This window comes from Stenella coeruleoalba (assembly GCF_951394435.1).
Source record: "Stenella coeruleoalba genome assembly, chromosome: 3".
NCBI lineage: Eukaryota > Metazoa > Chordata > Mammalia > Artiodactyla > Delphinidae > Stenella > Stenella coeruleoalba.
The window spans coordinates 91,933,441-91,959,764 of NC_137148.1; the positions used below are offsets into that span (position 1 = coordinate 91,933,441).

A 26,324-nucleotide genomic window follows, 5' to 3' on the forward strand; every position below is an offset into this window, starting at 1 on the left:
ATGGTTAATTGAACAAGGGCTTCGGACATCCCCTCCCTGGTTTCCCATGTGCCTCCCAGAGTAAGGGCCACGCCGCTAGAGAAAAGAAGACTACTCATCAGTGCTGCACATCTCACCCCTCCAGGCTTATCTGCCTCCCTCCCAAGAATGGGCTCCAGACTTCCTGGATGGGCCCATCTGCTGCACTTTATTTGGATCATGATTTCCAACGTGTGTCTGCTGGGGGCTCCCTCTGCTGGTTCATCTAGCGTGTATGCAAATCTGCGGAATAAAAGCTTTTAAAAAGTCAGTTTCAGACCTTAAGGAATATTTACGTTAAAAAACACATTTGAAAACTTTTTTTTAATGTGAGCGATACAATTCACGTCTATATTCCTCTGGTTTTGCCATTTGCCTTATGAGCTGGAATATTTTCAGGTTCAAAGTATTTGGGGTCGGTTTGATTGAGAATGAGGGTTGTCATGGCCTGCCAAGAAACAGTAACTTTTTCACAACGTAGTTATCAAGGACCGATTGGAATGGCTTACATTCCAATATAATAGTACTAAATATCTTAGATTCTTATTTTAACAGTTGATGTGGGGACTTTTTTAACTCTTCAAGTCTCAAAAGGTACCATTTTACAGGGGTGCCATAACCTAGACCCCTTTGGACATTGTTACGTTGAGGGCTTAGTACATTTCAGAAAATAGTAACTCAGATTTATTGGGCAATTCATTATGCATTTGGAATTAAAATTTATCAATACAATGTACCATGACGTCCCTAAAGTTACATTTAAAAATATGTTTTTGCTTCTTTGTGTTTCTCTGACCACTATCTCCTTTCTTTTCTTCTCCACTATCTCTTTCTTTCCCCTCTTTGCTACTAGGATCAGACAGCATAAATCGGGTAACTGCAAACATGGAAAATGGAGAAAATGAAGGAACAACTAAAATTATCGCACCTTCACCAATAAAAAGGTCAGTCGGTTAACTGAAAGGACACACCACTATATGCTGTCACAGAAATGCTTTTTTTCTGTTGGCAAGGTTAAGAATCTTTTCACTCTGATAATTAACTAGTACTTTTGATGAAAAAAACTCTGTGGGCCAAAGAGTACTTTAAAATGCCAGTGAAATATAAAACATCAGGATATGTCCCTCTCATTTGAAGGAAATGCTCCTGCTGTCATAGCGTGATAAAGTCACAGATAGTGTGTGGTCTGCCTTCTCTGAGCAGAGTGAAAATTCCATGGGATTTTTTAAATGGCATGATATAATGGACTAACTCAGAGGGACCTGGGAAGTAAAGTAGATCATATTCACGTTCAATGTACTGCGTTCATTACAGCGATGCATTGAACTGTGGCCCTAGAAAGAGGATTTATAGCATTTAGAGGCACAGGGTTTCAGAAGGCAGTGATTGCATATGTATAAAGAGTCGTCATGGTCCTCTGCACCAATTTTCCCAGCAGCCTCCCCCAGCAGAAAGACCTTCTCTTAATATATTATGTGGATTGTTTCCCTGAAAGATCAGCCTTGTTCTCTGTTAAGACGCTCTTTCAGCATCACTTTTTCCTATCTCGAATTATGTTCATGGAACAGGATGTTACACATACAATAAGTAGCTTTCATCAGCTCACTTCCTCTATAGAGACTGCTCCACATGCATCATGGAGAAGTCCAAGCAGTCAGAAATACATGACCTTGAGAGACTTCTTAGATCATCTACTCCATCCTTCATTAGTAAATACTGGTGTTTTCATTCAACTGGGTTGTTGTTACTTGGAGGGATATAGTTTATGATTTCTCAGCAAAATAATTCTAAATTATGAAATTTCTCAGAGTTGCAGGGTGTCCCCAGGGTTTTGCCATCATTTTGTTTTGTTTAGTTATAGGACGCTCCCTGTACAGGTTTTCTTTTTGGAATGACAAGTTCTTTGCTTTTGCCTACACTTTCGTTTACTGTGCTTCCCTTAGTCAGCCTCACGGCTGTGGCTAGTGAGTCATCTTAATCTGTATGTACAGGATATGCTTATGGTAAGTCCAACATAAGAACAGTAATCTTGCATGAAATTCAGATCCCAAGGCTTTTTAGAATGTACAGGAGTTCAATCCCCTCTGTAACTGCATTCTTGCCAATAGGACTGATACCTGAAGGGCCGCCAAATTTTCCTACTCAAGTTCCAGATGAGAAATAGCTCAGTCAGTGAATGCAATTAATTTGCCCCCCAGGATTTCATTATTCTTTCGCTGCTCTCTCAATTTCCCTTTCATCTCCCTACTGCATTTCTCAATCTCCCTTTTCTCTTTTCTTTCTGATTTATTAAACACACTCAAACTCTCTACTGTTGTATTAAATCTACCATATTTCTTTTCCTCATTTCAAAAGTAAGGTTTTACTTTAGAAATTTGATCTTCCAAATATTTTTTAACCTTTATAAGAGTAATATGTTGCTCATATATAAGTAAAACATACCTACTATCTACTAATGCTCTGTTACGTGCCTTTGTCAAATATCTAATTTTTTAAGCTTATGTTGTATTAATTCCTATATGAATATAGTATGCTAGGGTACAAGTTTATTTTCATTTTTTGAAATGACCTTGTTATTTTCTCTCCTCTTTCTTGACTGTTACAAAGAACTCTGCTTTGACCGTATTCCAGGACTGTTAAATAGAGGATTCCTCAAAAAGCCAGGGTTAAAAGTGGATTAAGAGTTAAGTAGATCTATCTTTTTCTGAAGTGGAGTCTCCCGGGGAAGTAAGAGGTGACACACCTCCCCTACTCCCCTGGTGACAGAAGAGTTCTGATGAATCCTTTCCTTGTGTCTCCCATGTGTTTCTAAAACAATTTGTTGGGATTGAATAACAACTCAGTTATATTTACATTCTTAGGGCAGAAAGATAATACTAGGTCAGGAAATAGCATTTGAAAGTCATTCTGATTTGGAAGGATGAAGCCAAGATATGGCAGAAGCTGGGGGCAGAGAAAGTCAGTTCCGGTAGCCTGAACCTGCCCAGAGCTGACCAGCCTGCATAGATTCAGACCCAAGGCCAAAGCCAGCGGTCTCTGACCACTGCTGAAAAGAGGGAGCCAGCTTCATGAGCCCAGATACTCAACTTTCCTTTCTCATCAGCCTCTTTTCTTCGCTTGCTGGTACCCTTTTTTCCTGTCCTGCAGGTGGACTCTTTAGAAAGGTTCTTAACAATTGATGACTTGGCATTTGGTTGACATAAAGAAGTAAAACTAGAAAGAAAGAAGGGGAAAAGAGATCCCCAGAGTACTGCTAGAAACAAGTATTTTTTTAAATTAAGGTAGCCACTTTATATTCTTTCTGGAATGAGTCACAGGTATAAATAAAAACACATTTTAAAACGTTTGTTAAATAATTTTACTGAAGAAATAAGTATGTGAGTTAATTTCCTTTTATTTTCTAGCTAATTAATTCCTTTTATTTTCTAGCTAATTTCTACACTCTTTTTGTTTTTTAATTAAAGCTTTAAGAAAGCAAAGAATGAAAACAGCCCTGTTACCCAAAGAAGCAAATCTCATGCGCCATGGGAAGAAAATGGCCCCCAGAGGTAAAGAGAATCATTGTTTTTATAAAGGAGAACAGTATAAAAGGGGTTAGCAATTGCAGCTTGTTAAATAATGGAATCCAACTGCTTTGTGGCTGGAGATGGCTAACCGTGGACAAGTCAGTCAGATTCCTACATCTGTGTGACCGAGAACTTCTGAAGTAGAGGTCAACGGGATGTGTCCTAACGTGAAACTTTCTCCTGGAAAGACAGAAAGGAAAATTTGTATATACTAAGAAACTGCCTGAAAGAGCATTAGGATGGCTTGGTGGTCATTAGAATATGCGAAATGACATATAAATGGTAATTTTCCCAATTTCATAGTTCTTGTAAAAACTTGAGTTGAAAACTATAGCTAATGAATAGTGCTTCTAGTAGACCTTTATTTCTAGAAATATAGAAATATTTAGTTTCTTTTGTTCACAACTACCATACCAGGAGCAGACCTGCATCATAACTTACTGGCCGTATAGTTACGGTGGTTCCAGGTCTGACCACACAGTGGTTCAGATTCTAGCTCTGCCTCTTTCCTAGCTACTCTACTTGGCTGCTTACTTAAACATTCTGTATTTCTGTTTTCTTTTCTGTTACATGGGTCTAATAATTGTACTTTGGTGATTAGGGTTGATCTGGAGAAAAGCTGAGATAATGAATATAAAGCCCTCAGCTCAGGCAGCACCTGGCATGTGGTGGTTTCATCATAAGTGTAGATTGTTGTTGTTATTGCCATCATTTGTGTGTGTTGATTTCTTACTGTTGAAGGCCAGTGAGACAAACCCGTTCTTGCAAAATGAAGATTTTTATGATTTGTTTACTTCTCTTTCCTTTCAAGAAATCTTGTCAGCAAAGAGAACCATGTGCCCATGATCCAGTATTCTCCAGGCAGTAAAAAATGTGCAGTCATGAACACTTCCCTAGATCCAGGTTAGGGTGTTGCTCCTCCAGGCCCTCTGCGGACATCATTGACCTTTCCTCTTCCACTCCAGCGGACTCTACAACTCCCCGAATGACCGCACGAAATCTCCCAAGTTCCCCTATGCGCGCCGCCGAAACCCCTCGTGTGGGAGCGACCATGACTCTGTACAGCCCACCAGGAGGAGGTAAGCTGAACGACCCTTGCTTTTAAATTCCCAACAGAAGCTCTGGATCCCAGCTGCATTTTAATCACAGGTTACTCTCATAGTATAATGATTGTTTGTCTCCCCATGGTAACAGAGAGCTTATGCTTTCGGGTTTTTTTTTTAAACATCTTTATTAGAGTATAATTGCTTCACAATAAGGATATATGTTTATGTTTTGTTTTTAATTGAGATAAAATAAGCTAGGGGTCCTGAAGCATTTCTCTTAAACAGCCAGAGTTTCAGAGAATAATTTCATAAAGTATTGATGGGAACTCGCTTTCTGTATTGTAGTTAAGACTACATTTTGAAAAATGTATATAATGTATTTTGAGAACAGATATTATATAGTATATATAATATGTAGTGTATATAATATATATTGTATAATGATATATGTTAATATATAAAGGATTTAAATGTTTTGATCTGAGAAGATAGGATTATGTTTAGAGAGAAATCTCTTAGCGGAGACTGAGTGCTTTGCTCTCAGGACTGATATTGTTGCTTAAACTTGAGTAAAACCCCTTTCAAAGAACAGAGAAAATGAATCCTGTTACCTTTTACCCAGCAGGTCACATTGTTTGTGTGATTATATTTGCGTGTGTGTACTTAACTAAAAAAAAAATCATATCTAGCAGTTTTGGACTGTCTCTGCAAAGCAGCCTGGGCAATATGATAGGTCCAAGAGAGGAAGACCTAGAAATCACTTACCAGAGAAACTCATTTCACTCCTACCTGACGGGGACTGTGTTTTACTTCGTGTACCTACATAAATGGTATTTTATAAGTGACTTATAATTATGAGAAGTTCAGGTCGTGTATTCAGATAACTGTCAAGGTTCTTTTTGTATACACTGTAGATTTAGAAAGCAGAAGCCCTTCTCTTTTCTCTGCCCTTGTTCGTACTCACTTGCTGGTCCATCCCTGTTTGATGTCTTCTACGTCTGCCAGTTTCCCAGGGTCTTCATCCCCAGCTTTCTCAAACCAGGTCCAACTTCACTGAAATCCTTTGGTGATTAAGAAGGGAAAGGTCATCACCTTCACCTAGTAGGACTGAGAAGGGGGAGCTGGATCGTGAGCAACACGATTAGATAGAATAATGGAAAAATAGCTTCCATTTACCATGTTCCAAGTACTGAGCAGATTACTTGCTATGTGTTATCTCATTTAATCCTTATGATACCCCTATAGAAATTGGTGTATATATCATTCAGGCACTAGGCCTTTCCAGCAGAGAGGGATTAATGCAGGGATTGGTACACAAACGTGGGCAGGACTGAAGGAGCAGAAGGCAGAGAGTGGTGCACGTCTGCGACCTGGACACTGTGCGGCCAGGAGTAAGAGGAGAGACGGGGTGTCACCCAGAGAGTCAAGGCTGCTTCCGCCTTTCAGCTGGCCCTCGGGTGCCTGTACTTGCTGCTGGCACTGCCGGGGGCTCTGCCACTGTAGGAGTGACTCTTGCTGCCACTGCTAGAGGTACCACCGCCATAGCTAACACTGTGGAACCCCCAGTTGTAAGGAGTGCAACAGTGGGTGCCACAGGTGCTGCTAGAAGCAAAATCACTTGCCCTTTCCTCCTGCCTTCAAATCTCTCCTGAGTGCCTAAGTGGCAAAGGAATCCAGGAAGATGTGATATTAAGGCCTCCAGTCTTGGCAATACAGGGGACATTAGCGGTGGGTCCAGATGGGACTGAGAACCGATGGAAAATCCCTGGCCCAGCATTATTATCTCACTTTTACAGATGAGAAAACAGGCTTGGGGAGAAAATGGTAGCTGTTCCTTGTGGGTAACTGTTCCAGTCTAGAAGTGGATCCAGGTCTGTACATCTGAAAAAGGCAGGGATAATGAGTCATCACTTAAGGCAGGGGAATAGATTTTCTGCCCTCCTTCCCTACCAACAATTGGTTCATCTTGGACAACACTTAAAACCAAGGCAACATCACTGGGAAACACTTTAAAGTGTATTTGTGCGTATATATGTGTTGAGGGGATGTGGGTAGTGGGAACTGCTAAATATATTAAGAATTTGGCACTGTTTGATTGTTAAATAGATAGGTTTTTATAGTTTTTCATCCTAAATTATTAGTGTACGTTTTCAGCATTCCCTAAATAAAATAATTACACACACTGAGCAGATGGTCATTTTTATTTTAATATGCTTGAAAATGAATTTATCAAGTTTTTACATTATTTGTAAAAATTTACATTTTTTTCCCCCGAACAAATTGCTTGAAATAGTCGGGAGCACACATATTCCCAAATCCAGACTTAATGACTTTTTTACTGAGATACGTTTTCTGCTGGCTTCCTGTGAAATACAGAGAAGTAATTGTGGTGCGTGGACAGAGGATCCTTTCATTGGCACCATCCAGAGGAAAGGCTTTTGATTTTATAGAGAGTCTTTTTGTCTGAGCATCAGGGCCTCTGTCTGGTTCCGTGTGGTACTTGAAAGGTCTCTTATTGGGCATGTGTGTTTTGAGGAGACTAGACGTTGCGGCATGTTGGTATAAAGAGCTAGAGCTCATTCTTTGTTTCTTTCCCCTCTAAATGCCCTATAATTGCCCTGTCCTTCTCAGTCTTGTTTTATTTTCACACATATTTACCTTGCCCTTGAGCACAAATCCCTGCATAGCTGGATGAACTCTGACATTTAAAACCGAGATTTGTCATCAGCATGGAGAAATCTCAAGGACTTAAATTTAAGAATAGAAAATTCTATTTTGCAGTGCATGGCCAGGATAACATATTTTGAAAAACATATCAAAATTTTCTGTTTTGCCAGTTGTTTGTCATTAAATGGATAAATCTATCAAATTCTGGCTGAGTCTAGAACACTGATCCTTAACCTTTTTGGGTGATAAAACTCTCTGAGAATCTGATGAAATGTTGGATTCATTCCGGAGGAGGAAAAAGTACTTAATTAAATACACGTACAAATTTTCATAGACTATTTCAAGGTTCATGGAGACCCTGAAGCCTGCTTGTTTAAGCAGTCCTGTTCTAGAAGAAGAAGGCTAGCATACTTCCTAGCCAGTACAAGTTATTTTCACCCCTGTCCATTTTCACACTCAGAAATGTTAATTAGTGCCTACTTTATGCCAGGCACTGTGTTAAACAGCACTAGAGAAAGTCCCTGCCCTTTGGGAGCTTACAATTTGGGGAAGAAATACACGAATCACACAAATGCCTATGCAGTTATAACTTTTCTGTGTCCTTGAGTGGGGAGTTAATAGGGTGCTTAGAGGGATTTATAAGAACTTGTTATTGTAACCTAACATGTCTCCAGAAAAGTACACATATCACAGGTATAACAGCTTGATAAATTTTAACAAACCAAACACTTGTGTAACCAGCACCAATAGGGGAAGTTTTGCTGAGTCCTTGAGTCAAGGAGGTCGGGGAAGTGTTCCCTGAGGTTGGATTCTTGAGCTGGGTGCTGAGGCCAGAGCAGGCAAGAAGAGGAAAGATCATTCCAGGAACGGGGGCAACATATTCAGGGGCCTTGGGATGGAACAGAGTGGGGAGCAAGGCTGAAAAGCCAGTGTTGCTCAAGCACTGAGTGAACAGAAATGTGTTGGAAATGAGCCCAGAGAGAAAGATGAGGCCAGATCTCAAAGGACACCTGGAGGGCTTCTCTGGTGGCGCAGTGGTTGAGAGTCCGCCTGCCGATGCAGGGGACACGGGTTCGTGCCCCGGTCCGGGAAGATCCCACATGCCGCGGAGCAGCTGGGCCTGTGAGCCATGGCCGCTGAGCCTGCACATCCGGAGCCTGTGCTCCGCAATGGGAGAGGCCACAACAGTGAGAGGCCTGCGAACCGCAAAAAAAAAAAAAAAAGACACCTGGACTTTGTTAAGGATTTTGGTCACTAGACCAGTGGTTTTTCTAAGGGGGTGATACCACAGTTGCATTTGTATTGGGTAAAGGTGATCCCTACTGTCCTGTGGAGAGAAGGTAGGAGAAGGTAGTAGGGGAAATAGATGAGGCAGCATATGAGTCCTGGCGAGAGAGAATGGGAGCTTGCGCTAAGGTGGTGATGTGGAGATATAAGGAAGTGAATTGTTTTGAGACCCTGTAGGAGGTAAAAGCAGTGGGACTAGAAGGACCAAAATGAGGGGTGAAGGAGTGACAGATGTCAAGAATGAGTCCGGGCTTGTGCAATTTCATGGATTGAGGTGTGATGCACTGAAATAAGAGCCACCTGGACATTACAGGCTCAAAAAGGATAGCTCTGAGTTTGGTTGTTGATAAGTTGAATTTGTGGTACCTTTGAGACGTCCACATGCATGATTTACATGGATTGTTGGATATAAGTCAGGAGCTAGATTAGCCACCTGGACTGAAATATAGATTTCTCGTAGGTGTTAGTTGAAATATGAAATAGAACTGAGGCTGTCTAGATAGACAGTATGGATAGAATGCAAAGACAAAGCCAGTGATAGAGCTGTGAGAAACTTTAGCATTTATTTGCTATAGTTGAAGAGGATTAATTTGTAAAAGAGTTAGAGAAATTGTGTCCCTGTGAAAAATGAAGAGAGTGAAAAATCTGGTTACTAAATAGCTTCCGTCTCTCTTCATTCCCAGACTGCTAGAAGCCAGGCTTATATCTCCTAGGCATGAAATTAGAAAATCTCACTGTAGGATATGGACAGATACTAGGGGAAAGGCCTACAGATAGCAGCTTTCAAAGGATCCTCCAATGAAATGGTTGAGACTACCCATTTTACTTAGCTCCACATTGCAGTGAGGCCATCAGTTAACATGCACTGCACCATCCAGAGGGTTCCAGTCTTTTTAGTGCCTAATGCTTAAATACGAAGAGAGCCATAATCACCTGGCACTTGAGGATAGCATCTCTTTGGAAAGACAGAGACTGAACCAACAATTAGGAGTACACGTGTGGGAGCTCACAGGAAATAGAGACAATATAAGAAACAAAGAAAAATTTCTAAAAAAGTTTATTATCTTTAGAAAAGTGAAAACTGTGGTATTGAAAGGAAAGAGTGCATAAGAGTTTTCAGATTTTAAATTCGTGGGGTAGAATTTTACATAATTAATAGAAGGTTTGGAAGATAAAGTTAAGGAAATCTTTCCCAAAGTAGAACCAAAACAAAACAAAACAAATCCATGGAAATAAGGATTAAAAATGATCGAACCCGGATATCAATCATTTGACTAATAAAATTTCTAAGGGAAAAAAGACAAAAATTGCAGGAGAGGAAACTATTAAAGAAATAGTAAATACAAAAAAAAAAAAAAGAAATAGTACAAGAAAATATCCTAGAACGGAATGATTTAACTCTATAGAGAGAACCCACTGAGTATTTGTCATACTAGATTGAAAAATTAGATCCATACCAAGACCATTAAATTTCAAAACATTATAGATTAAGAAAGAATTTTTAAAACTTGGTGTCGGGGAGGAAAATGGGAGAGAAAAGAAAGTCCATGCACGAATGGTGACAAATCAGAATCATGGCATTGGGCTGCTTAACAGCAAATGCAGGGAAAGAAGATAACGAGGCATTGCCTTCAAAATGCTGAAGGAAGATTATTTTCAATTTAGGATTCTGTGCCCAGATAAACCATAATTGTATGTGTAGAATAAAGACATTGTCAGAAATTTCAGCTCTCAAAACAAAAAAAAATAATGTACCTGCCACGCAGTTTTCTCTGTCAATAAGTTCCACCAAAACCAAGACAAGAGGCCATGAGACCTGGAAATATGGGAACCATCCAACAGAAGCAAAAGGAATTCCCTGGTTCATGGTGAAGAGAGTTAATCAAAGTGACATTTGTGCAGCAGTACTAGACAGCAGGCTATTCAGATATGAGCAGGAGGGCAGAGGGCTCCAGGAGGGATATACATGTAACTTGCAGATTATCTGAGTATTCGTGCATCTCAGGAGGAGCTTTGCAGTTTTCTCAGAGTTGGGATGAAGAGTCAGTGAGAAGCACAAGGAAAGCTAAGCAGCTGATAGGTATGTAGAAAACTTGGCAGTTATCATCGCTAAGAAAAACTTAAACCCATACAAGAATGGAATTGTGTTCCGAAACACTGTTTAGATCGTCTGTGAACAATACTTATATAATTGTGTTTACATATCAGTGTTATGTTATTTGATATAATTATGTTAGGAAAATGGGAGAATGAAAGTCGTGAATGTGGCCTTAAAGAGCCATGTCTGCCCTGACTGGAGTGCAAAGGCACGTGTAACAAAGGGTAAGGAAATGGAGACCAAAGGGCATAGACACCTCTCTCAAGAAGTGTGGCTTTGAAGGAGAGAGGAGAGACTGGGCAGGAAATCACGGGTGATGTGGAGTCAAAGTAGGTATGTGTATGTCTAAATAGGAGAGACTTGAGAATGTTGAAAAGCTGGTAAAAGAATTTGCTAGGAGGACAAGTTGAATATATGTGAGCGATAGGAGGGTAGTTAATGACAGTCACTGAGTAGGTAAGAGGTGATGGGACCCACACGGCACAGGTGAAGGGACTGACCTTAATTATAAGGACAGTTCCGTAAATAAGAGAGGGAGATGTTGGTCAGTTTTATTTTCGGTAACAGGAAGAGGAAAGAGTTCCCATCTGATGGCTGGCTCCTTTTCACTTTGGAAGGAGAACACAAAGTCATCTGCTGAAGCAGTAGAGGGTTGCGAGGTGAAAAGAGTTTGAAGAGTACTTAGATCAGAGAAAGGTGGTAGGATTGCTGGGTCCTGTTGTAGATCTACTTGAGGTTATGCAAATGGATTTGTAGTGTAGCTAATATGCCCTTTTACGTAACTTCATCCGGCACTGCTCGGCCAGCTTTTGCCGGCTGGCTCAGAGAACCTGGAGAGTTGGATTCACCCATACTTGGGGTTTTGACAAAAAGACTGAACAAAAAACAGAGTTGGAGGAAGTTTCGAGTACTGGAATACATGTTATTGAGATGATGGAAATCTGCGCTGAGTCAGGGAGGGAACAAAAAAAGGTGAGGAACTGATGGAAATTTGCAAGGTCTATAGACAGATGGTACTACTGAGGTCAAAGAACGATAGAACAGAAGTCATTGAATAAGCAATAATAGTAATACTAATAATAGCCAGCATTTATTGAGTGCTGACAGTGGGCCGGGTCCTACTCTGTGCATTTTAAATATATTAATTCATTTTATCCTCATAACAACCCTGTGTGGGAAGTATTATTAAAACTGAGGCTCAGTAGAGAAGTAATTTGTTTAAATCACACAACTTAACAATGGATGGGATGGGCTTCACATTCAGGACTACAGAGCCCGCATATTTAACCAGAGTGCCCCATCAAAGCTGTTTGAAGGTATGTAGGAAGTGGTATTCAGGAAGGAGAGGAGATTTCAGTCAGAGAGCAGAGTGTTTGTGGGTGGTGACAGATGATAAAGTCCAAAGTGTGACCATGATGGGGTTGCTGAGTTGTAGTGAAGAGGTCATTAGAGACGATGACAAGGGACGTGGAGGCCAGGGTGTTGGAAAGAGCATTTGGGTGAGAGCTGATGTCAGATTATGGCAGAACTTGGCTTGGTTGATTGTGTTACTGAATTGGGTTTGTTTGCCCAACTTTGCAACGAGCCCAATGCTGAGATGCCAAGGTTTGCTTCAGAGAAACAGTTTATTCACGAGACAGCCAAGCAAGGTGAAGGGAGAACAAATCTCAAATCTGCCTCCCTGAAGATAGGGCTTAGGGCTATTCATGGGATAAAAAGATAGGGCGGTCTGAGGCGTGGGGAGAGGTGACTGGAGGTAAGAAGAGGGAGGTAATTGGTGGTCTGTGCAAATGTAGTCGAGCTTCATGGCTCTTCATAGGACACATGTTCAAAAAATATTGGAGTTCACATGTTCTGAGGGTGGAGGTTTTGGCCCTCTGACATCAAAAGGTCATCCATTGGACACTCACGCAGGCCCAGTTGAATGGTGAGTAGTTTCAGCCGGTCTGAACTGGGCAAGAACTAATTCCAAGTTCCTGAAAAACAACTTAAGCAACCATTACTATTGTGACCCATATGTCAGAGGTGTTATGTATAAGGAAGCTGTGGGCATCTAGTTTAAAATCAATTGAAAGCACGCAAGGCAGGACTTCCCTGGTGGCGCAGTGGCTAAGAATCCGCCTGCCAATGCAGGGGACATGGGTTCGATCCCTGGTCCGGGAAGATCCCACATGCCGCGGAGCAGCTAAGCCCATGCGCAACAACTACTGAGCCTGCGCTCTAGAGCCCGCGAGCCACAACTCCTGAGCCCGTGTGCCACAACTACTGAAACCCGTGCGCCTAGAGCCCACTGCACTGCAATGAAGAGTAGCCCCCGCTTGCTGCAACTAGAGAAAGTCCGTGCGCAGCAATGAAGATCCAACACAGCCCACTTCCCCCCCGCTCAAAAAAAAAAGCATGCGAGGCAGGTAAGGTTTGGTGGGCCTAATTAGGTTAGCACTTGGTTTCACTTGCAGACCTAGGAAATACAGATGAGCCCCTTCATTGGATGAATGGAACTTACCAGACACGTTGTGCATAGTTATTTATGGTCTGTTTGTAGCCCCTGCTAGATTGCTGGCTTCTTGAAGCCAGTTGGTATTATGTTTCTGGGGCCAGTTGTAGGGCTGAGCATATGTGTGTGACTGCCGTGTTTGGTGAACGGATGACTCTGTAAGGGACATACGTTAACTGAAGTGAAACTCATTTTGGTATGCTTTCCTTAGCCAACTGATAATTTTCTCTTCTCCTTAATGTCTTCGTTTGTTTGTTTTCCATAGGAAAGCCCATAACAGTGGTGAGGACTCAGATCTAAAGCAGAGGAGGAGGTAAAGAAAACAAATTGGAAGGCGGGTCAAGGGAGAGGGAGGGGGCTTAGCAGATTAGCACAGCGCAGACCTGAGGCAGGAGTGGGGAAAATGTTTTGTTTTATTAGTGGCTGCTTTAAGAGTATTGTAATTTTTTTTTAAGAGTATTGTAATTTTTTTTAACTTTGAAATATCAATTTTGGCTTCAACTGGTTCTCAGTCTTTCTTTCTTAACATCCTTAGGAGTTTCTCTTTTTTTCTTTTTTCTGCTCCTTTTGTCTTAGAGGAGCTGTCTCAGTTATCTCTTTTTCTTTCTTTCTTTCTTTCTTTTTTTTTTTTTTTTTTTTTGGCCGCACCGTGCGGTGGCATGCAGGATCTTAGTTCCCTGACCAGGGATCAAACCCGTGCCCCCTGCAGTGGAAGCGTGGAGTCTCGACCACCGGACCGCCAGGGAATTCCCTCGGTTATCTCTTGCTACATTAAAACCACCCAAAACTTGGTGGTTGAACATAACAACAGCCATATATATCTTGTGTGATTCTGTTTGTTAGCTAGTCTAGCTAGTCCCTGGCAGAATGGCTGGCAATCTGGGACCTCTCTCTGTCTGTGGTCTCTGCACCTGGCTAACTTAGGTGGCTGGAAGGAAGCAGAAGCTACCAGCCCTGTTAAGAGACTGTCCTAGAACTGGCAGAGTATCCCTTACACCTTCTTCTGTTGGTAAAAATCAGTCACAGGACCAGCACAAATTCAAGGGGAGGGGAAATAAACTCTCCCTTTCTCCATGAAGGTAGGGGTTTGACAGGACTTTATGTCCATATTTAGTCCACCCCAGGGGCTTTTAGCTTTTCCACGTCAGAGTTCTGTTGGAAGTATTTGTTTCTGTGGTCCCTTCAGGGAGCATGGTGACATTTGCTTTAATCTGCTCTCATTTCTGTAGACATTCATATGCCTGGCTGAACTGAGAAACTCTGACTGGGAGAGGGTACGACAGCTACTTATGTTTGGATTAGTAATTTTACTGCAAAATTAATTCTAAAGAACCAACATGAACCTTTCTGAAATTTTTCATTTGTCATAAATGTGGGTTGTGTTTTTTTTTCCTTTTGCTCTTATTTTGTTTTCAGGTCGCGCTCACGCTGTAACACAAGCAGTGGTAGTGAATCAGAAAATTCTAATAGAGAACACCGGAAAAAGAGAAACAGGTAATATTGGAAGGTCGTGGTTAACGGGAACTCTGAAATCAGAGGCTACCACTGGTCATAGAAGCTGTGTGTCCTATGAATTTCTATGCCTGATTTTTCTCATCTGTGTTTAAGAAGGAATCTGGCATGATTTTAAAGCACGGTTTTAGGAAACCTCGGCTCTTTGGGCTGAGTTTCTTATCTTTATAATAAGATGATTAAACAATTTGACAGTGAGGTTCCTTCTTGTTAATAAAAAAGATGATGACCTATATTTAGGTACAACACGTGGTGAATTTGTTTAAGGGTGGTAAGAAATTTTACCATTTGTAGAGCGATTTCTCCCTGAAGTGTCTTTTAACATGACATCACTATCCTTTGCCCAGCCAAAAAACGAGACACTCATAGTTGCATAGTTTCAGCCTTATGTATGTGTACATGCAAATACGTGTTTATACTCGTGCCAGGCGCACACAGTTAGATGGGTAAATGCAATTAGTTCATATCTTTAAGACTTATTCTTAAGAGCTTGTTAATAACATGATTTGACATGTAATCAATGTCAGTGATGGCTTAATGCACTAATCAGTTCTTCCTAGTTCTGGAATACTTATTTGAAAACAAGTAATCATATAATGAAAGAGCACCAGGTTGGCGAGGTGAGGGATTTGGTTACTGGTTATGCCAGTTTCCAACCCAGTGGTTCTCAAACGGGGACAGTTTTGTCTTTCCCTGTGTTCCCTGAGGACATTTGGCAATGTTTTGGGATACTTTTGGATGTCACAATTGTGGGGGGGGGGGCTCGCTGCTGGCTAGAGAGGCTGCTAAACATCCTCCGCTGCACAGGACAGCCCTCTACAACAAAGAAATACCTGGCCCCAAGAATGTCCGTAGGGCCACTGTTGGGAAACCGGTTCTCACCTGACGTGGAGTCTTGCTTGGTTGCTTTATTTTTCTGGGCCGTCCTTTTCTCCTCTGTAAAATGAAGAAGTTGGATAAGATAATCTCCAAGGTCCTTCTTTAGTGCTCAGAGCTCCTGTGCTGGTCATGCATTGAATTGGCCTCCCTCTCTAACTACAAAGCCTGTGTAATAACAGCCCAGATAGCATTGTAAGGTGGGCCACTTCCTTAGGAAGCTTTCCATGTGGAGCCTTCGTAGGGGCTGGCATCACGCTAGATAGAGGTGAGATCTCAGTGTGGAAGGACACCTTTCTCAAGGAAATGATTTCAGTTTCTTTATCTATAAAAAGCCAAGTGTAGAGGGTAGCTCTCCCTCAGGTACCCTCTTCCTGCTCTAAAATTCAGTATTTCTGCATAAACAACACAAAACAAAGCAAAACTAACAAACAAAACAGCCTCCCTCCCCCATTTGTACTTACTGATCAAGCCAGTATCTTAATAAATATATTTCTGTTTTGCTTGGTGTATTCTAAGTTGAGCTCATAGGTGCTCTATTCTCAACTTCTCAGAAGGTAACCTATTTAAAAACAGTGTCTTTTCAGGCCAAAATGCTCACGGTGATATTTGCTATTAAAATGAAACACTATTTAAAGGTTGCCAACAAGTTCCTAAATAGCTCATTACTGATCTAGGGGCACTGGTTTCAATATTCCTTCTAGGTGTTTTCTCCCTCTACCCCAATTTCTCCTCCCACCCCAATTTCATGAACAATTTTTTAGACTGGCTTTCTTTGTACTGTATTTTAGAATGATGGTGGTTCTGAATGTTTAAATGCAAATGTACTTTGTAAGGCTATTAATGAGAAATTGCTTTCAAAACACACTAACACAAAGGTTTTCAAAATCATTTCTTTTACCTGCAGAGATATTGCCCTAGGGTTATACAAGTTGCCTGTGTCTGTAGAAGATGAGGTCTGGACTCTAGCTCTCAGGGGCATAGCAAAAACTGGGCAGAGGAAGAGACATGTCTTGCAGTTCCCATATCCACTCCTGAAAATCCTGGTGTGGGTACAGTGTGCAGAGAAAGATGGTGCAACACATTACACTGCCCCTGGGTGCCACGTACCCATTACGCAATGCTGCCGCTAACCCCTCCGTCCCATTATTAGCCTTTAAAATTTTGCCAGAACCCAGTCATTCCACCTCGGGGTACAAGGGTCTGAGTATTTATACTGCGGCCCTGCTGATGGTCCCATTACAGACACAGTATGTCTTGTGTCTGTAATGAAGGGTTGTCAAATGATGTCTGACTTTCTACTTTGGGGGAGAGAATGAATCTCTTCAACCTCAGTTGTCCTTCCTTATTTTGGGCGGGAACGTGACCCAGCCAAGCTCTCACCAGCGTCTTTTGTACTTTTATTAAAGGACTCTGGTAACCCTAGAATGGGGCAAAGTGAATCTTGAACATGTTGATGTTCTACTTCCTGCCAGCAAGGTCTCTAAATGCAGACCTGGATGCTTCCTCACTTTGGAAACCAGAGCCTGCACCCGACACACCCCACTTTCCTGTCTCCCCAGGGGAACTGTAGCCTGAGGCAGAGGAACAAAGACTGTGCACATTTGCTTTTCACGCACTGTTTTGAAGCCCATGAGGTGTCCAGTGGAACTCTGGACAGAGTTCCAGAGAGACTTTCTGGAGACTGTGTGTGGTCTTTGGGATGCTCTTTCCTATGCTACTCTTTCTTGCCGTTTTTTTTGTTTTTGTTTGTTTGTTTGTTTAACATAAGGAAGGTCTCTCCTATTAGGTTGGAGATAATTCTGTGTAAATACTGTTTTTTCACTGTGTCTGCCCATTGGATTTTAAGCTGCCTTGCTGTTCCCATGGATGACAATTTCAATATCTCAGATTTTGTGTTCGGAGAAACACAAGTTAACAAGACAATGTTCATAGATCAACTTTATCCAAAGCAGTAGTTGTGGCTTTTAACAACCATGAAAAAAAAATCATAATCCACATCAACTCTGGAAGCCTAGTATCAGAAACAAGGATTGTTGTTTAGATTCAGTTTTAGGAAAATATAACTGTAGATAAGCACCCCCTCTGTCAGTTTTGGGTCTAGAGCTAATGAGGCCAGATGGTGAGGGCTGTGCAGTAACTGCAGGGTTTCATTCCACAGAAGTTTCCGACAATACCAGAGGCTTCGAGCCTCCTTTGGGGAATTGTTTATGTCTTTCTTAATCCCCTTTCACTTCAGTTGTTGCTTCCTTACTGTTTTCATAATGTGCATGGGTACCTACAGTTCTCTAGATTTTAAGATTTGAGAAAATAGATTTTTCCTCCCTTTGTATAATACCTGGAAGTTGGAGCACAGTTTCTTGTGATAACATCTCAGATGACAGAAAGTCCTTATTTTCCCCTCAGTGTCTCTACGTACACCCTCATCTTCATTTCTCTTCTCTTGCCTCCCTTTTTACTATATCACATTATTTTTCCTCACCCAGTTCCCTTTTTTTTCTTTTCTTAGCTTCTTTCTCACTCTTTCTTTCCTGTCTTCTCTGACTTCTGTCTCTGTTTAGGAGCCAGTGATGTGTCAAAAAACCCCCAAGGGTGCGGGTCAGGGTTTTGGTTCTGCCATGTCCTGCTGTTTGACCTTGGGCAGCTCATTTAACAAATTTAAACTTAGCTTTCTCATCCCTAAAATGGAGTGCATACTACCTGATCTGCTTTCTTGAATGAGTTACTGCAAAGACCAAATGAAATCTGAGAGGTGATAGCACTTTGGCGGAGGGAGCCAGACAGTTTACTATCTAATTTTGGAGGCACTGCCTCTTCCTTTGGCTGTCCCCACCGCTCCTACACCCTCTTTCCAACCTTTTCCACTTTTCTTTTAACCTTGTCTTCCATTTCCCCATCTACCCTGACTTTACACATTTGTATTTTCAGACCAGGTATTCTTACCCTCTGATTGATGGGTAGGTTTTAGGGGTCTCATAACGCCAAGAAATTGTATGTAACATTCTTTGTGTTTCTAAGTATACAATTTTCTGGCGATAGTCTGTAGATTTAATCAGATTCTTAAGGGGGTGTCTGACCTCCAAAAAGTTATGAAGTGGTGATTATGATCTAAATAGTGAGAGATAGATTGATATTGGGAAGTGGAATTGGTAGGATTCAATTCACTGGTAGGATTGAAAACTAAAAGGCTGCAAATTTCTTTTCAGATTACTTTTTGTTATACTGATTTGGGAAAACATCGGTTGAATTAAATTCATCAAATTGGAAACCTACCAAGTACAAAGCAGCATGAAGTTAACGTGAATATTAGATTGCATTATGTTTTACTAGTTAGAATTTTGAATCTTGTACCTAAGATCAGAAGGGTCAGTCAGCTGGTCTTTATGGGTTTGAGCCCCTGGGCCATGCTCAGGACTTGCCCACAGTGTCTGTTGAAGGAGGACCTAAGAGGTAGACCTATCGGAGTGAAGCCTTTCATAAACCAGCTTTCCCTGAAAATACCTTGAGCTTAATAAAATATCCTTCACGTTCAAAGAAACCGGTCTGCAAAGTATCCTTTGTGCTGTTGATGAAAATCAGCACTCCTTTGGGCATTCACCGGGGAGGATCTGTGGATTACTCAGTCATTAGCTTTGATGTGTTGCTAGGCTTTTAGGATTTGAAGTGGGAGATTTGGAGGAGGTGGGCAGTGAGGCAGAGAACTAGTCTGGTGTTTTTTGCATAAGCATAAAAGTGGAAGTAACTCTGGAGCCTGGTGAGGATTAAAAGGGTAAGAGAAATGATAGAAGCTGGGGGTAAATGCTGGACTAGAATAAATTGGCAACAGGGGACCATTTAGGCCTTTCCCAAGTTTCATTCTGGGATGTTTGCATCATAATCACATGAGTTATGTACCTGAGGTGATGTGTGTGCACACGTGCGTGCGCATGTGGGTGAAATAAAGCTCAGAACAAAGAACGAGGGACGGGTGCGTTACGAATTTTGAAGATGCTTTGAAGATCTTTGTGCCTAGGAGCTGGTTCCTTTACCCTCTGAGTTTTAATTTTCACACATGCAAAGTGGGATAATACCTGCCCCGCCTACTTCACGGGGTTTATAAAGATCTGAGATAGTGGATGCACTTTGAAAAGCACAAAGGGCCCTGCATGGGCAGGTACTATTCGATTGATGAGAATGTTCAGCGCTGCTCAGTGTTATCTGAAGTCCTGTTGGATCTGCAAAGTGGGGCCCAGCTCCCTTTCACAATAAAGAAGTCAGTATTTCTAACATGAATTTGTTCTTCCACAAACGTTGTTAGAGTTTCCTCCTGCTTTTAGACGTCTTTTAGAATCTGTATCTGAATAATGGATTAAGATGGTTTGAAGTATTTTAAATGTGTTCCACAGGCCTTTGATATTATTTTTCTGAAAAAAGAAAGAAACCATCCTCTGTGGCACTGCAGCTAACAGGGACAATACACTTGAGCCGGGGAGATCTAGATCACGGCTTTGGCAGGGTTTTGTTGTTGTTAGAGGGATAACACAAAGCAAAGCATTCCTGTCCCTCTGCCCTAGGGAAAAAATGTGGTTTTGATGATGGCAAACTTAAACCAAGGGACGTTTCTTCCACATGGCCTGAAGATAGGTAACTGTTTCGTTGCAAGCATTCCCTCCTGCCCGGTCCCTGTCCCTGATTGAAGTGTCGGGGCTGGCTGCAAACCAGGTAAAAATTGCGGGTAGGGAGAGAGCAGTTCGTGCAGAGCCAATGGAAATGATGTTCACCATGGTACAGATGGCACAGGGTTCTGATTTCCACTTTAATAAGTTGTATTAAGATTTAGACATTTGATGTGGATTATTTAGGGATTCCAGAGTATAATCCAAGTTGACAGAGATGACTGTGGAAGTGCGGAGCTGCAGCAAATGAGGAATGCTGTCAGATGACTAAAAGCAGAGCAGGTTGAAGGATCACGAAAGCAGGAGAGTTTGGGGAGGGAGATGACACCAAACGCGGCCCATTTTAGCCGGGAGAGCATAAGGAGTAAGTGGAAGAGATAGAATCACCTTTAAGAGCAAATAAGAATAATTTATTGATGGTGGGGGAAGGTGGGAAAAGCAAATGAATTTTTTGCTTGCTGGTCTTCAGGGAGTATGTCGACAGATGCCTGGAACCAACATAAATTTCCCAAGGGAAGAAAAACTACTGAAAAAAAAAGAAGACTGGTTTATAGCATGTGATCCAAAAATGAGAGCAGTGGATGAGAAACACAAGTCCACAGTCAGCTGGGAACTGCAGATTTAATATTAGCGATGGAGTGGTTGTATGAAGCACTTGTCTGGGAAGTTGTGCTATTGCTGAAGAGTGGAGAGTTTTGTTTTTTTTTTTACCATGTCTGAATGGCTTATAAATAAAGCATGAATAGAGAACCATAATTTTAAAGCTGGAAAGGATCTTTACAGTAATTCAGTAGATGAAGAAACAGACCTACCAAAGAAGGTTAAGCGTTTTGCCCAGGGTCTCTGAGTCAGATAATGACAGAGCTGGAACGAGGCTGAACTCAGGAGCGATGGGTATTGCTCTTATCGCCTGGAAGCGTCATTATACACTTGCTCTGTAAGATTTCTCAAGTTCAGTATTACACATGGTCTTTATCTCAGTAAATGAGAAATGGAAGCGTCATTATACACTTGCTCTGTAAGATTTCTCAAGTTCAGTATTACACATGGTCTTTATCTCAGTGAATGAGAAATGAATTAAGAACTGGTATAAAGGAAGGTCCTATTAAGAACAAAACTGCCTGGATAAAGGTAGAGGATGAAGTAAAACCCGCGGGGATTTGTATAGGAATTCATTTGGTACTGTGAAGAATTTTGCAGAAGAGGCAGAACTATAATTGGGAAGATAGGAAAGAAGAGACTAGGAACAGTCATTATCTTCATTATTGTTATCAAACGATTATATGACGTTTTGTCTTCCAAACCTTTTGCAAACTTTAAGTGACAAATGCAGTTAAAATCTAAATTGCACGGATAGCCTGAAAAATTAGGGTATTGAAGTTTGGTGAGACATGGAGGAAATGTATCAGAATTCTCTTATTCTGAAATGTTATTGGAGAATGCTGTATTCTAGAGCGATGCTCTCCCTCATACCTTGATTAAAAAGCAAAAACCTTATGGTAAGGCTTCTTAGCCCAGTTGCTAACTCTCCTTGGTTGTACATGAGGAAATAGACAAAATATGATGCATGTAGAGTTATTGCCTTAATGGATACAGGAAAGAAACAGCATTTTTTGAGGTTCAGCTTTAAATATAACATTTGAAAATGAATACATCCCCAGTGAAAATTTCAACGGACTCCTTTCCCCACTTAAGACTTTCATGACTGACTGTCATATAAGACGTTTTGACTTTTTAAAAGGTACTATATTGATATAATGCTTACAGTGTTTTTATTCTTCATAATGTAAATCCCCACATTAAAATTAAAATGTAGCAGGAAAGGAGCAAAAACCAACACTTTGTGTGTGCTACACCTAAGGAGAAATGAGACTTATAAGGTAGAATCATGATAGGATATGTCTTTTACATTTAAAGATTTCTTTAGTTACTCATGCATAAACAAAATAGTTAACTCCTGCCTCATAAGGACTCAGTGTTACAGTATCCTTGCCTTTAGGGCTAGGATTTTTCCTTTCCATGTAGCATCTGTATTTTCTGGAGCAGTTCAGTGATGGAAGAAATGACACTTTCATTCTTGTAATGAGGTACCATTAACCAGAGGCCTTTTGTAAGGGTGTAATTTCAAACTTCATTACAGACTAAGGCAGCCACACCACCCGTTACTCAGGAGAATGTGCTTCTGTTGTGACTCTCCAATGAGGCTTACATTTTTAATGTACCTTGTTAGAATATTTATGAAAGAGTATCCCCAGTAGAGGGCAACTGTCTTTGGAACATGTGGGTCCCAAGGATATTAACTGACATGGTTTCACTGCCCTCACTTTCGACTTTTTGATTAGGAAAATAAAAGTTAAAGGTGCATGCCGTCGTCTGAAATTCTTTCTGATTTAGTTCTTGTTACTAGTAAGGTACAAGAAATATGTGTGCTCTTGTCTCAGGAGTTTTAATTTTTGTTATCAGAGTAAAGCCTCAGTATGAGAGTAGCCAGCTAAATTCCACAATAGAAGAATGAGCATATACTGCTTGTGCTTCCTTTGAACTGTCTAAGGAATGTTTCTCTAGGAAACGTATGTTTGCCTCAGTCAGGTTTCACCCTTGCTGGCAGGCTTGACCTCTCAAAAATATTTAAGGATGCTGATTTACCAATTTAAAAAAAAAAAAATTAGTGGAATTTTGTCCTGTCCACGAGCTGTGCAGCGATTTAGCTCAGAACGGAAGCTGTAGTCTAAAAGACTCCAGGCTTAGGAGTTGCCAGGACCTGGTGTTATGTCTACCCCGGGCAATGCAAGATGTGGGTTCCTGTGGGAGGGAAGACAGCTCCTTGCCGGCCTGACGCCTTCCCACTGTCTCCTCCTAGCTTTTGGATCCCTCAGTCCTGGGAGAGTCCAGGACAGTTCCCCCCGCAGGTCTGGTGGGTCACTCCCTGGCTGTCACGTGATACATGGAATGGCTCAGAGGTGTAGGTTCTGGCTATGAAAATACATATACATACACGTGTGTGTGTATGCGCACATGGAGTTTTCAAGTGAGAGTGTTTGCTTCAAAGAGTGATTAATTATGACCTCGTCGTATACCTTCTCATACTTTTCTTCAGATGTTTCTAATATTCAGATTCATATGTTCAGTTTTCATTTCCTCTGCACATGTCATTAGAAGAGGGAACTATGTTCTTGAATCTGTGAAAAATACCATGACTGTATCCTGTTAATATTCAAATAATAGCCTATTAGGAATGAAAGCTTTAGTGAGGAAATATATACAGTTCAAAGACTTGAAATGTGTTACAGATAATTTTTTACTTAACACAATTCCTCTTTAATCTAGAGAGATTTAAATAGCTTCTTCCTCATAAGCTACTTTTTTTTTTTTTTTTTTAATGCGGTACGCGGCCCTCTCACTGTTGTGGCCTCTCCCGTTGCGGAGCGCAGGCTCAACGACCATGGCTCACGGGCCCAGCCGCTCCGCGGCATGCGGGATCCTCCCGGAACGGGGCACGAACCCGCGTCCCCCGCATCGGCAGGCGGACCCCCAATGACTGTGCCACCAGGGAAGCCCATAAGCTACTTTTTTTTTTTAAACTGGAATTTGCTTTCCATTGTCTCTGTTTGAGTATAAGTGAGATGAATATATGTCACTCTTCTACTGGTTTGCATTATAAGCAGATCCAGATATCCACCCCACAGTCTGTACTAAGTGCTGTAACAGGGCAGCGGAATCCACCCCACAGTCTGTACTAAGTGCTGTAACAGGGCAGCGGAAAGACATCTGTTCAGTGAGAGAAATGACTCCAGACTTGTCTATTCTTTTCATTTCTGTTTCGAAGCAGTTATGCTCATGCAGTCACAGTACTGGGATGATTACCGTGCAATTCCATGCTGCTCTCCCACGCCCCGGGAGCAGCAGTGTGAAAGAAACACCCTGGAGCAGCTTCCTCAAGAACGTACATAAATTCAAAGTCAAAAATTCAAATAACAGGTGTTTGATTTTTGCAAGAAATACTCATGGCTTCACAGCATCACTGCAGTGCATTCCAGACATTATTTACACATTAATTAAGCACTTGCTTTAATTAAGTACTTGGTTCCCTCTCTCCCCTGTAACACCTCACCCTTCTTTTTAGAAAGACTTGATGCATCAAAAGTCCGAAACTTCTGCAGGCTGTGTGGTCCATGGATGGGTTTTGCCAGGTCAATACAGTATTTCGCATTCATAATTGGTTACCATTACTTAAAAAATAGAAGAGTTTGTTTTTAAAAAATCCAGATTTGTGGATTATCTTTTAAAAACTGAGAGGATTAAGTAACATTGTCCCGTGCTCTTACATGGCAAGTGCCTGTGCCCCCCAGTACCCCCTCCCCCCAGTTTCCCTTTCCCTCATTTTACATTCCCGGCAGGGCCCCTGGCCACGCTGAGTGCTGAGTGCTCAGCCCTCATTCCCTCTTAAACATGCGAGCAGCATAACCAGAATGTTCTGTGCCTACTTGGTTGCTGAGGCATTATGCACCACATTTAACTTTTTTTATTTGTAGCTTCTTGTCTTAAAAAAATGGAAATTGTATCTGGCACTTATTGTGCATGAAAACTTGGACAATTTGTGAATTTTTAAGAGCATTTCAAAGGAAAACTATTCATTGCTGTTTTACTTAGTATATTTGTATAAAATGATTCATGATTTAAGACTGTGTAGCAGACACCACTGTTTCTTTAGTCGAAACCTAAATATGTTTGATTTTTAAATGTATTTATTTATTTTTGGCTGCGTTGGGTCTTCATTGCTGCGCGTGGGCTTTCTCTAGTTGTGGCGAGCGGGGGCTACTCTGCATTGCAGTGTGCGGGCTTCTCATTGTGATGGCTTCTCTTGTTGCGGAGCACAGGCTCTAGGCGCGCGGACTTCAGTAGTTGCAGCACGTGTGCTCAGTAGTTGTGGCTCACGGGCTCTAGAGCGCAGGCTCAGTAGCTGTGGCACACGGGTTTAGTTGCTCCGTGGCATGTGGGATCTTCCCGGACCAGGGCTCGAACCCGTGTCCCCTGCATTGGCAGGCAGATTCTTAACCACTGTGCCACCAGGGGAGCCCCTAAATATGTTTTAAATGAGTTTTGTTTTTGACACATGTCTTTTTACTAGGAAATTTTAAGCCGGGGATGAAGTCTGAAAATAACCAGTATATGTTTACGTATTTATATATAAATATTATATACTTATCTACTTAAGGATATATTGATACGGTTAATACATTCCTAGCTTTGAGTGATTATGATAATATTGCGAAATAACTTTTAAAAACATGTTTAGGATGAACTGATAAAGCACCACATATGTGGATGTTAATTTTAGATGAATGGTCTTTCTTTCAGAATACGGCAGGAGAATGATATGGTTGATTCGGCGCCTCAGTGGGAAGCTGTACTAAGGAGACAAAAGGAAAAAAACCAGGCGGACCCCAACAACAGACGATCCAGGCACAGATCTCGCTCGTATGTGCTCTCTCTTTATGCCTTGATTCAAAAACTCCGAGCTTTTGCTAGCATGCAGAGTCTAGGGCACATTGGGCTGTCTCTCTGAGGTCTTCTAAAGTGATTTAGTTCAACCATGATTATCCCACTGTTTATTTGTCATAGATACCTTCTTACATTTGTTATGCTCATCAACTGTATCTGAAGCAGTAGAAGTTGGAGCACAGCCAAAGCAAAATGTCATAAAAAACAAGGATCTCAAAATCATGTCTTGTTTTGTTTTTAAACAAAGGTATATATTCAACTGAATAAGTAGGAATAGTCTCCTTTGTTCTGGAGCCTGGCAGTTGGTGAAATACCTGCTGCTTATCTCAATTTGAGTCTGCAGAATCCTCTTAAGTCTTGTGCCAGATTAAACCAGATGTGAATAACTTCCCATCAAATCACCATTTGTGAGCAGTAGTCAGTGAGTGATTCATTACAGCCGTGTTGAGATTGGCCTGCTCCTTCTGTTGCTAGGCAGTGCCATGTGTGAGCATAATAACCCCATGATGATGAGGTTGCCAGTTCCCCAAATTAATTTTCTTTTGCACTGATAAAGTTTATACTTAAACAAAAATGCTTGCACCATGTGGGCCACCTTAGAAG

General features: G+C 41.4%; 1 protein-coding gene across 4 annotated transcripts in view; it reads left to right on the forward strand.

Annotated features, from left to right (window-relative positions):
- The window catches only part of EPB41L4A (erythrocyte membrane protein band 4.1 like 4A), a 255,483-nt gene that overhangs the window by 209,277 nt on the left and 19,882 nt on the right, over positions 1–26,324 (forward strand). For all 4 annotated transcript variants that reach the window (XM_079915313.1, XM_079915310.1, XM_079915311.1 and 1 more), the window contains 6 exons: positions 872–962; positions 3,483–3,566; positions 4,550–4,663; positions 13,442–13,489; positions 14,593–14,670; positions 25,578–25,697. In XM_079915313.1, coding sequence (XP_079771439.1) covers positions 872–962; positions 3,483–3,566; positions 4,550–4,663; positions 13,442–13,489; positions 14,593–14,670; positions 25,578–25,697 — 535 coding nt within the window. The remainder of the gene's footprint in view (positions 1–871; positions 963–3,482; positions 3,567–4,549; positions 4,664–13,441; positions 13,490–14,592; positions 14,671–25,577; positions 25,698–26,324) is intronic.